We start from the raw sequence: 12475 nt of genomic DNA, 5'->3' as shown, positions 1-12475 counted from the left end.
AAATTTTCCCCTGCAGAACTGCCCCTTCACACGCAGGATCTGGGGTTTCTGCTGAATATTTGAGTGAACAAACATCCCACAGGCACTGGCGAGGCTGGCAGCAATCCCTCAGCTATCGTAGTGAAAAGTGCTGTAGTACTGCCGTGTACATTGCACAGAACCGACAGTGTGTCGCAGGCCCAGGGCTCAAAACAAAATAAAAAGATACTTGTTGCTTTTAGGTGTTTAAAGACGCTCCTCAGGAGTATTACATAATGTTACTACCCTACGAATATGCTTTTCAATCATGGAGCAATGCACAACTGTGAATCAGAAGGCATTTGGAGGTGATAGTATTCCCACAAACAAATTCAGAAATATACTAATAAACAAAAGTTTTCCTTTTATTTAATTAGAACAGTTTTTCTAGCTTAAACAATTTGTAAGCAATTTGCAACTGAGCAATTAATAAAAGGAACTCATAATAAAATTAAAAATTTGCACCAACTTAGCTGACTTGAACTAATAAAACCATAAACTAATACAAAACCTTTGAATATGCCCCTGTTGTTAATAAAGCAAGCGCATTTGATTAATATAAACCCTTCAGAAACCTGATGCTATTTAGAGCATGGTCCAGGCTCTCTATAGCGTTTAAGCAATTATTTTAATTTGACTGTTCATTCAGTGGAAATGATGGAAAGGAGAAAATCCAACTACTCGGTGTAGACTGAGTTCCAGAGGAGCCGGCACGCTTCCACACCTCCGGCGGTCAGGATTCGGCTGTCACTTGGACGTGCTGGGGGGGCTCTGGCTGGGACGGTGCCTGCAGGAGTCTTTTGCCCACCACGCACTCGGGGTTCATAAATCAGCGGCTTCCCCCTCCTTCCTTCAGCTCTCAGACCCTCCCGGGGAGGCAGAGGAAGGGCAGGCAGCAGTTCAGGGATGCTGGGGAGCCGGAGTTCCCCAGCCTGGAGGGAAGGGGCTGGTTCTCAGCTCCCGGGTGATCCCAGAGGCCGTGTCCCTGGCTACCCAGCATCGCAGTCCCATGCCCTTTGCGTGTGTCCTGCAAATCCTGCGGAGAGAGGGGGCCGCGGGTGGGATTAGCAGTTCCTGCCCGTTCAGCAAGCCCCTATTCCGCGGGGAAAAAAGCGTCACAACTGTGAGCACGACGTGCCCCCACAGCCCTTCCAGGATCCTGCAGGATCCATGCCCTGATGCCGGGGATAGTCCCGGAGCAGGGCGGGGGCTAAAGGTGCGTCCCGACCTCGAACCGCAGCCCTTGTCCACCATCTATACCAGAGAGAGCACAAGCACGCGGGGAAGGTGTTGATCATGAAAAAGACTAAAAAAGTTTCAATTTTTTAATTCAGGAGAGGAAGGACATTAAGCATAAATCTGTTTCCCGCAGGAAGCAAGTGTCGTGCACCAGTCACTTGTGACATCCCCTCACTCTTCTCCATAAAGGGGAAGCAAACACTGTCCACCTCACCCGTGAATTTGGGACTAAAAAACTGATTCTTTTGAAAAAGACTCTTAGAAAGGGTAACATCAAGTAACAGTTAAATGTATTTTAATTCCTTCGAACAGAAGGATAGCTTGAAGGTACAGCAGAGAAATTATTTCATTGATTTCATTCTCTTTAAAAAACAAAAACAAAACAAAAAACCAACATGGCTTCAAAATTCAGGAACAGTATCCAATAAACAAAATACTATCCTTATGCACCTGGTTTCGTGTGGTACAAAGAGCTTACAGATTCAAATGAGTATCATAAATGACTGAGAAATTGATTCAGATAATGCTTGTTTACAGGGACAGAAACTATGTTGACAAGTATGAATAAGTACACAGATAATCTCTTTAAAAACCCCAAACCTTTCTAACTGTATTTACTCACTCAGATGTATTTGTTTCCTTTGGCACTAGAAATTACAGACAAAAGATTCCATTTTATAGCAATTAAACTTAAAAATAACCTTTGAGATAGGCCATATAGCCCCAGCACAGCAGCTTCACCCTTATTAAATTGCCGCCAACTCTATGTTCTAACCCTGGAAATTCAGGCCAAAAAAACCTGAAGTCAGCTACCCCCTGTGACAAATTTCACACAGTGGGATTAACTGGATGTGAGGAGCTCAAGCAGTGGGGAATTAACGATAGATATTTAATAAGAATGAATGTCCCATTATTATCCAAGGTGGATGTCTTTTTAAAAGCTCTTTATACACATATAAAATAAATCCAGAAAAAATGGACACCCGTTACACACATTCAGTCAAATTAGACATTAAGTGAACAGTCCGAGCACACGACGGCCAGCTGCAGTATTTCTTCAGCATTGCAGAGAAATGTGTTAATCCCTAATCATTTCCATGCTAGAAAAAAAAAATTTAAATAACACTTAACTAATATGTTTTATTCTTTTACCATGTTAGTTTACTCTTTAGCCATTGCCACGAGTAAACTCTCAAGTTTCACAGCAAATTCAGTATTATCAGTACAGTAGCAAGAGTATTTTGGCACCCTGTAAAATCCTAAAGAATGCGCAAGAAAAAAATCTCTTAAGTAGCATTTAATTATCCAGACTTCTCATTTCTTGCTCCTGGTATTTGACTTTACAGAGCCTGAAGCTTTGATTACTTTCAAAACAGTTTTTATAAGATTTCTGCTAGTAACCAACAGGGATGGAACAACAATGGCACCATATTTTTCCTAAAGCATTCAAGACTAGCAAAAGATTATTTTCCTTGAGGAACTACAATTAGGACTACATAAAAATTAAGTAATGAGGCATCATGGCAAGTAACAGCACATCGACCCTCTACCACAACAGGAAGCTATTTTCAATCTTACAACAAAAAGGAATCAAATTAAAAAACACTAGATTTATAGGACTTCATGGGTTTTGTGTTCCTTCTCTCTCTAGATGGTAAGAAACCATTACTGATCAACGTTGTACTTGGCTCTGCAAAGCAGGATGAGGGCAGAAGCTTTTGTTGAGATGGAATAAAGTACATGGTTGTCTTATTTTTGCATTGATCACATGAGACTGGACGTTGCATTGTCTCTGATAACTGGATTGAATCCAAGCTGGACCACACACTTACAGAATGTTTTCCCTCACACATGTTATTTGTGCACGTCTCAACCAGACACTGATCTTGTTCTGCCAAGTGTATTCTTAAGCATCAAAAAAAGCTGAATTTGACTACAGCAGATTCTGTGAGGAAAAGGAATCAGAGAATATAACAAGTCTTCCCAGAAGACAGTCTTTTCTACACATCCAAAGAGCTGTTTGAATTTCAGATGAGCTGATAGAACATTTTTTTAAATATTTCAAAAGCAAAGCATGTTAAAACAACTTCCATTACATTTTGTGGAATACCAGTTCCAACAACCTCTTATGTGAAATTGTTACAAATTTCTCAAATGCAGTCTCTTAAAATGAGAGTACAGTGTATCTAAAGCACATATACATGCTGCTACCAAGGAAAAAAAAGCAGTGAAGTAGCATTTTTTATACATTAACTTTACTAATAATCTTGCTCTTTGAAATAGCCCCCAAATTTGCTTGCAATTAAGATTTGTTTTCAACTGAAAAGACTTACAAAACCACCCAAATATTTTAAGACCACCCCTTGGTCTTTTTATTCTGAGCTTGCACGGTATTTTCATGCAAACTGATGTACTGGAGACACAGTACTGCAAATTACTAAAAATTCTACAAATCAAGTGACTTTCCTTTTTGCAAAACATGAATATACACCTGTGTCTTCACACAGAGCACATGACCCTGCAGACAACTCAAGAGTCAGTGTGCAGTAGGAACGACCAAAGGAAACACTTTACAGGTACTGAAATAGTGGAAACTACATGAACTGGTTCAGTCCACACAACCACAAGGCTGCATTGCACTACAGAAATACTGACAAAATGCCCCCAAAAATGCCAAGAAACTACAAGCAAGTTCTAAATAGGATATAAAAACTGTTTCTTTCAGTGAAGACCAACCAGTCCCTTTGTGTACACATTTAGTTTTATTGTAACAAAGCAACTTGTACACTTTAACGTTTAAAACTGAGCATCTTTCTTTCCTTTCCAGTGAAACAAAACAAACAAAAAAAAAAACCAAAAAGAAAAAAAAAAGAAAAAACCACCAAAAAAAAAAGAATTTAAAAATAAACAAGAACAAAATTACAATAGAGAATGTCAATTCCAAATAAGATCCTACAGGTTCTGCTGATTCTCCATCAAGTGGCAGGGCTCAAAGTCATCATTAGGAGAAGATTTTATTTTAAAAGTGTCATCTTAAACTGCAAGGATGTTTGTTAAACATCACAATTAAACATGCCAAAGGAGAAGAAGCCATGTTGTCAAAATGCCCACTTAACCCACCCAAACCTCTGAAACCCACCCCCGGCTGACCTTCTATAACCCCATTTTTATTTTTATTTTTTTGTTGTTTTTTTTTCTTTTTTTTTTAAACAAGAGAAAGTAGACAGATACATGTTGGTAAATGCTAACTGTCCATATTCACATAGAGACACAGTGTAATCTCTGAGCCCAATATACAGAGAAAGAAGGAAAAAAGCTAGATTCTATGCACTACTACACAGGGGCCTAGCACTCTTCAGCTTCCAGCAGAGTGAAGGGAGCAGAAGGTTTTCTTTTTTCCCACAGAACATGGTGTGTTGAATTCATAAACAGTTTTTGTTTTGAGACAGAAAGGGATAAAAATGAACTTGAAACAGAAACTGGTAGATTCTTTTCCACTGTATTCTGCTCAAGGTATTTCCCCAAAATAAATCGTGAACCATGGTGTAGAGGAGAGAAAAAGAGACCTCAAGAGAACAAGGCGACTGAGCACAAGAAAAAAAAGACAGCAACTTGCTCCCAGGGACTGGAGAAAAATTAAAAAGGTAAAAAGGGGGTTTGGAATCCATCAGTGTTCAATTAGTCATCTTCTCCTTCATCCTCCTGTTGAAAGATAAGCAACAATTAAATAAATCTAATCACTAAACTTCAGATAGCAAATGTAGTGACCAGAACTTTTTACAGTGCTACTCCTGGTGCTGTATGATCGTCTCTGCCCTCATTAAAGGACGGTAACACTTGCCCTGGGTGCCCACCTACTGACCACATAGAAATCACTCACTACCTGGGTGTCCCAAGGAAAACACATCAGAGGTTTGATAAACTGTGACTTAGAATCACAACAAGCACTAACATGAGTTTAACATGTGGAAAGTGAAGGGGTCATCTTTTCCCCCCTCATGTAAAACTCAGAAGAACAAAATGCTTCACCTTTCACATGCCAAATTCTAGGTTATAAAAGAGAGCCCAGAGCAGCCTTCCTCCTCCCACTGCACATAGTTTGTGCTGCTGGAAGTCAGACACACCACGCCCAGTTCCAAGAAACAAAGACATTCTAAACTAAGTTCCCAACACCCTGGATGCTGACCCTGGGATCCCACTTATTACTAAAGCAAGTTTTTAATTCCTGAACCCAACAGAAAGTCTTAGCTAGCCTGGCCATAAGCAGAAATAAGCCAACAAATGAGAAGGATGATTGGATGCATCAACAAAAGCCATTTATATGTAAAGCATTGTTAGAATGCTCAGTAATGAAGTAAGAATTTTGTCACATTAATATCCTAGTTCTCCTAAAGTACTTCCCTTACAAATCTGCTGAAACCATGTACTTCCACTGTCTCTCATATACACAAATATACTTATTACTACCTGAAACCACTCAAGTTAATGCAGTCACAGTTCTCACACCTTGGGGTACAGAGAAGAACCAGTTCACCTTTGTCACAATGGCTTGGTATTCTTACAAGATCCCTCTCAAACACCACGTGCATGGCATGAAGGGCAAGATTACTCACCTCTCCTTCCTCTCCCTCATCATCATCTTCATCTTCCTCCCCCTCATCTTCATCTCCTTCTTCATCAATATCCTCTAATCCTTCCTCCTCTTCATCATCATCATCATCCTCCTCTCCCTCCCCCTCTTCATCATCCATATCAGGAACCTTAAAGACACATTTGCAACATCAACTACAGTGATCAAATTCACTCTTTCACAGCACTGTTGTGGGTGCAGATGCCCTGCTCAGGGCTGTACCTACCAAGTAGTACTGTAGAGGATTTGGCCAGATGTCATCCTTGATGACCTCTCCTAGTTCATCAGCCCCTGCATCAGAGTGGTCAGTGAACCAGGTGAAGAAGCTTTCTGGCTCTTCATGCTGCCTCTTCCTACTGGCTTTGTTCTGTGTCTGGCTTGAACGTTTTGTCAGGTCCTGAAAAGAAAGTTAAGAAGTTCCCTAAAGTTGTCTTTCTACTGCATTTTTTCTCCCTATAAGCACCATTTAAAAATGTACTTGTCTGAACAACCCTAAGAAGTCACTTTCCCCTCCCTCTTCAAGGGTAAGTCTGTAAAACACATCTGAAACCCAAACAACTGACAGAAGATACTGCATTTCTAATGAACATGAGAAAACAGGAGACCCACTCAATTCTTTCAACGGCCTCCACGGGAACACTGAGAAATTCACAGAATCTCATATTTGATTTACTTTTCCCTATCTCAGGGACACACAAGTATGACAAGTGTTTAATGACACATTGAACTTACAAGGTCTCACAATGCCTAAATGCTACTCAAGAGTAGTTGTAATTGCAGCAACGACTACATACACCCAGTTTAACAAAGTCTCCACACCTCTATGCTCTCTATTCATTTGGAGATAAAGACCTGCCTAGACCTTTTTGCCTAAAATTTTCCACTCTTAAGTCTTCAGGGCATTCTCTATAGTAAGTGCAAAAAAACCCCACGCAAACTGCTAAAACACATGGTCACAAGAACACATGTAAGGTCTGAATCTACCACCTTACCCTAGACAAGAAGTGCAGTAAGTGCAGTAAGTTTGCAACAATCTTTTTGTTACCACACTTCGAGTATTTTTTTTCTCTTAACAGAATGACAACATTTATAGGTGTAGACTGTTTAAGGAAGAACAACAGCAGAATTCACACTGATTTTGTGGTGTAAAGATCACTCAACTGATCTGTACAGGAATGCAATTTCTAGTATAAGAGGAAAAATTCTAGTTCTCAATAAGAAAAACATTGCATTTTCTCCTCAGTCTGAGAGTGACAAGACAAGCAGCAATTTAACTGCAACCCTCAGCTGTACTTTTAAAAACTTAGTTCAAAATCTTCAGGATAACACTGAAGTAATTTCTAACTTCTACAGAAAGGAACTGCAGTAAATGAATAATGCTTGAACACTGCCTGGGTGACAGGTATGCTCCACATTATTGTGGCTGCAAATTCTACAAAAGATGTGGCTTTTGGAAATGAAGTTGAGGAAATAGAGCAAAATATAAAACAAGAGCACACACTGCTATGTGATCCACCTAAACCTGTTGTCCTTGGAATTCTTCATTTAATAGTTATTTTAAGTAAACAACACAACAGTCTAGATCCTGGCCAAGAAGAGACAAGCACTTGGTAATGTTTTCACTTGGTCACACTTGTGCTCTCTCAGATACAATACATACCTTTCCAGATTTCCATTTGATTTCAGTCGATTTTGAAGATGGGTCTCCACTTTCATTGAGGTGAAACTCTTTGGAGAGAACTTTATTTTCAAAGTAGGGATTCTCATCAAAATACTGCAGAGCGGAAAGCGAGGAGTTAGAACCCACAAAATGGAAACACACATACCAAGTCAAACCTGGCACTAAACAAGTAACTGCAGAGATTTAAGTTATAAACCACAACCCAACAAGCAATTACATTAAAAAATGACAGCAAAATCACAAGTGAACGGATCATTTACAGTACTTACAAAATCTATTCTGTAACCTGATTTGATGTCTTCAAATTCTGTCACCTCAACTCTGGTCAAGTAATGCAGTGCTTCCTCATCTTCTTCTCCCAGGAGTGCAGATACTGAGAGAGAAGGAGGAATCCCACATTAATAAAGCCATAAAACAGGCAGGCAAAACACAGAAAACTGACAGACAGAAAGATCTATAAAGCAACACATCTGTCCAAGCCAACTCCTCATGGCTCTTTCTTTTCAAGTTACCAGCCAACAGCCTACCCACACATACCCACCCTTCCCTCTGAAACCGATTTTCATGCATGTAGTTTTGTCCAATCTAAGCAGTCTACGAATTTGTTTTGTAGAAAGTTTATTGTCAAGAGTCCCAAAGAGCTCACTTCCAAGTAAAAAAACACCCAAACAATCTAGAATAATTGTTTGATTTTTTTTTTTTTTTTGCTTTAAGTTCCCAAAGAACTGAAGAAAGTGGGAAGCTTGCAATTCAAAACGCAGAAAGAAATTTTAGGGTTCAAGTATTTCAGTAAACAAGATGTTCTTTTGGTCAACAAATGCAAGAAAGAAAAAGCTTCAAAAATACAATCTAGGACAGAAAGGCAGTGTTTTGTGTGCTTAGTAACAACTCCACAAAACCCTCAGAGCTTTAAGACACTCACATAACAAGCAAGCAAACACTGAATTTACAGGGGGAAAAAAGAGGGCTATTAAGGACGTACCTTGTGGGTGGTTGACAAATGTTGTTACCCAGAAATTTGGGATTTTGGCGATCAATTCTGACCTCTTCTGGAAGAATGGCTGGCGGAGTTTGTTGTATTTCTGTTCTACTTTCAAAATTTCCTCACTGGCTTGTTCATTCAGTCTGTAATAGAAAGAGCCATGTTAACCACAGAGAGAACTGGGATTTAAGGACACATCAGAGCAGTTAACTCAAAGTTGAAAGGTTTTGATGAGACCAGTCTGCCATACTCTGCAGATGATGTGTCCCAAAAACCCCAGAAGCTCAGAGCTGTAACAACTGTTAAAAAACACTCTGCCAGAAGAAATCTCCCTGGTCTGAATAGAAGCTCCTAAACACCTTGAGCATTCTGCAGAGGTGGACCTTTATTTATGGAAAGCAAAGCAGTGTTTTACCTCTTGAACATAAAACCTGCAGATGGGTAACACAGGCCTATCACCTGCTCACTATAACTTTCAGATAGGTAAGGAAGCTTGCTGCACCCTGTGCAAGTAAAATCTGAAGACTTAAAGTGGGACTGTTGTTGTAAAAATCCAAAACACTGATACTGCAACAGTTTCATATGTTCACAGCCCCAACAGTCACCTGCAGTCCTTGTAGAGCACTGGGCATGGAGAGAACATGCAGGCAGGGACTGACAGAGAACCCACAGTCCCAAGAGCTTTGGCATACAAAATGAACATCTCAGAGACATTTTCTGTGTATTGCTGCACAAGTATATGAATATTATAATAAAAATGTATACTAAAAGCTGACTTTTCAGCCAAGTGTTTGGTTCGGCTTGCTAACAGGGAAATGCTTTAGCCAAATAGCTTACACATTAACTTGAGAAGCCAGTGTGAAATACATTTCTATTATCAAAAACACCACAATTAATTTAAATTTTCAAACTCAAGTTCTACCTCTTTAATTATAGACAGTTAAGCAAGAAACCAGGACACTTCTTTGTTATTTTAATGTCTCTAATAAAGTCAGAACACAGGTATACCTTGGCGGACTTCAAAGACAGTGAGTACTACTGAGCGCTCACTTTACTAAACAGTTTCACTTTTGTTGGTTCCTGCTAAAACATTTTAAAAGTTAAATAATGTTTACCTGTCTATTTCATTCTGTACTTCATCAATGTGTTCAATTGCTTCCTGTTGCTCTTTTTCTGAAAAACAAATGAAAACGTGTCAATAACCCTCCATTCCAAAGCCTAACAAATCACCTGGGGTTTCTCTTTGAGACATTCTCAAGTGATCTACTGTAGAAATTCTCAGGTATTTCTATTAAATGTCCCAAGAGTTACAAGACCTCAAAGCACCAGCTTTAAAGGGTGTGCTACTGCAGCTGAAGTGCAGCGAAGTTTGACAAAACAGCCCTTAAAGTGAGTTCCCCCTAGAAACCACAGCTCACATCCCGCTACACTGTTTTACAGGCACACTTAAATCATAGGTCAATAATAATTTAATTAAAGAGTAATAAGCCACATTTACTACGACCAACACATTTGAAAAAATGTAAAGTAATTTAAAAAGCAATAGAGTATCAACAGAAATAGCCTATCTGGGCACACGCTACCTTCCAAAAACCGAAAAGAACGTTCGAAAGGACGATTACAAATGTAAGAGACGCGAAAGCCGCCGTTTGGCAGATATTTTCTAACGGGCCCTTCCCCGGGACCAAGTCTGGCCGAGGCCTGGCTTACGGAGCGCTGTTTACCCACCGCGCGGGAGATGAATGAGCGGCAGCGCGAAGCGGCTGGAGCGGAGCAGCGCCCGGTGCGCGTCCCGCGCGGCCCGACCCGCGCCGGGGGACAGCTCTGCCTTTCCCCCCGCGGACGCGGGGGACGCACGTGGGGAAGGCGCTGCGGCCGCGGACAGCCCCGACCTTTAAAAGCCGAGATCGCACGTGGGACGGCGCGGGCGGCCCCGGCACCGCGTGTCTCCGCCGCTCCATCCCCGCGCGGCCCGGCAGCACCACGCGGCCGCGGCCGGCGCGGGAGGCGGCGGCGCATCATGGCGGCGGCGGCGGAGCACAATGAGGCTCCGCGGATGCTGCTCCGGGAGGGGCGGCGGGGGGGTCCCGCTGCTCCACCGAGCCGCAGCGCCCCCCGCCCGGCCCCGCGGGGAGGGAAGCCGGGCCGGCAGCGCAGACAAAAGGGCGCTAACATGGCCTCCTCCCGCCGCCGCCGGGCCTGCACATCCGCCCGGCCGGGCCCGCGCTCCGCCCGCCCCCGGCGCGGCCGCGGCCCGTGCGGCGGGGGGAAAATGGCGGTCGGCGCGAGGCGGAGGCCGCGCCGGCTGCCGCCATTCCCGTCCCGCCCCCGGCGCGGCCTCACCTGAGGTCTCGTCGGCCCCATCGTGGTTAGAGTTCAGCTCCTTCTTACTGACTTTGGCCGCCGGCGCCGACATGTTGGTGGCTGCGGAGCGCGGAGGGCGGGAGGGAGGGGGGGGCTGCAATGGGGCTGCGCGGGGGGGGGGGCCGGGCACTGACTCCTCCTGCCGCCGCTGCCGCTGCTGCTGCTGCTGCTGCCGCCGCCACTCAGGTCCCTCCGCCTCCGGGGCGCTCCCGCCTCCTCCGCGCGGTCCTGCCGGATACCGGGGCGGCAACGACACCTCTCACTCCCCTCGCGCTCCCTCGCCCAGAGCCGCCACCGCCGCCTCCTCCTCTGCTGCTGGCGAGGGGCGGGCACGCGGCGCGCATGCGCGGCCCCCCCGCCCGGCCGGGCCACGGCGGCCGCACCGCGCGTGCGCGCCGAGCCCCCCGCCCCGGGCGCGCTCTGCCGCGGGCGGTGCGATGCGCAGGCGCACTGCCCTCCGCGCACACACACACGCCGGGGAGGCCCCGCGTGCGCAGCCGCGGGGAGGCCGCGCCCCCCGGCCGCCCCAAGCCGGGCGCCCATTGGTCGGAGGGCGCCGGGGGGCGTGGCCGCGCCGCGGAGACACAGAGGACGGCGCGCGCGGGAGGGCGGAGGCGCGCGCGGGGTGTGTAGGGGAAGGGGCCGCGCATGCGCGCGCTGCACGTGCCTGCGCGCTCTCGGTATCGCGGCGCGCGCGAGGCCTCGTGAGTTCCCCCCCGTCCGCTCCGTCCCCTCACGGCCCGTGGAGACACCGACCCCTTGGTGCGGCCGGGATGGGGCCCGTCCCCTCTCCCCACCGGGGGACATCGAGGGGCAGGAATGGATTTCCGCGATCCTCAAACGGTGCTCAGAAGGCTGCGGTCCCTCTGCCTGAGGCATTTCGCCGGGACTAAGCGCAGCGCTTCCCTGCCGGGAGTGAGGTTGCGTTCCCAGCCTGCCGTGCTCTGGGGATGTGGCATCCACACCTTCCTGCGCTGCCTGCCTTACCCGGGACATGGCACAAAGTAATCATGGAATCGCTAAGTTGGGAAGAGACCCTTTAAGAACATCATGTCCAGTGTTCACCGAGTACTGCCACTGTGATCCCCCAAACTCTTTAAAGCACATCACCCAGTGCCAGATCCAGACACTTCTTGAATGCCTCCAGGGATGGTGACTCCACCTATTCCAATGCAAGGCCACCTTAGCAGGGAAAAATATCTCATCAGAAGCTCCCCTCTCAGCTTAAGGCCATTTCCTCTTGTCTTACTGCAGGCAAGGCACAAGAGAACGGTCCCCACCTCACTGCATCCTCCTTTCAGGTGCTTGTGGAGTGCAATGAGGTGCCCCCCGAGCCTCCTCAAGACTAAACAAACCCATATAAATAACTTGGGACATGCTGTGTTGAGGGCACAGAGCCCTGTCAGTCACATCCAGCTCAGTTACTGGGGAGCTCTTCTCCAGAAGGTCACAGAGCTCTTTGCCAGCACACCTGCCACTGCACCAAGAGCAAGCAGACTTTAAATAACCCTTTTTGTCCCTTTCCTGTCCACCTGTCATGGATGAGCTCAGTGCAGCGCCA

General features: G+C 45.2%; 1 protein-coding gene across 1 annotated transcript; it reads right to left on the bottom strand.

Moving 5' to 3' along the window:
• Positions 1–3996: 3996 nt before the first annotated feature.
• SET (SET nuclear proto-oncogene) lies at positions 3997–11249 on the bottom strand. Its single transcript, XM_066201519.1, has 8 exons — positions 10894–11249; positions 9666–9723; positions 8551–8693; positions 7838–7941; positions 7548–7661; positions 6114–6284; positions 5871–6017; positions 3997–4959 (listed from the first exon to the last, which is right to left on the bottom strand). Exons 1-8 carry the CDS (start codon positions 10964–10966, stop codon positions 4936–4938), a joined length of 834 nt encoding a protein of 277 aa, XP_066057616.1. The 5' UTR covers positions 10967–11249; the 3' UTR covers positions 3997–4935.
• Positions 11250–12475: the final 1226 nt, after the last annotated feature.

This window comes from Chamaea fasciata, unplaced genomic scaffold (genome assembly GCF_029207755.1).
Source record: "Chamaea fasciata isolate MVZ Bird 193981 ecotype frontalis unplaced genomic scaffold, bChaFas1.0.hap1 SCAF_20, whole genome shotgun sequence".
Taxonomy (NCBI): Eukaryota; Metazoa; Chordata; class Aves; order Passeriformes; family Sylviidae; genus Chamaea; species Chamaea fasciata.
Note: the sequence above shows the minus strand (reverse complement) of the source record. Positions and strands in the feature narration are given on the sequence as shown.

Excerpts from the sequence above, each read along its gene's own strand:
- SET (XM_066201519.1), bottom strand. The coding sequence starts at position 10,966 with ATGTCGGCGCCGGCGGCCAAAGTCAGTAAGAAGGAGCTGAACTCTAAC. Across the intron at positions 8,694-9,665 it reads GTACAGAATGAAATAGACAG|ACTGAATGAACAAGCCAGTG; the intron begins GTAAACATTATT and ends TTTCTATTACAG. Across the intron at positions 6,285-7,547 it reads TCAAATGGAAATCTGGAAAG|GACCTGACAAAACGTTCAAG; the intron begins GTATGTATTGTA and ends CTTTCTTTTCAG.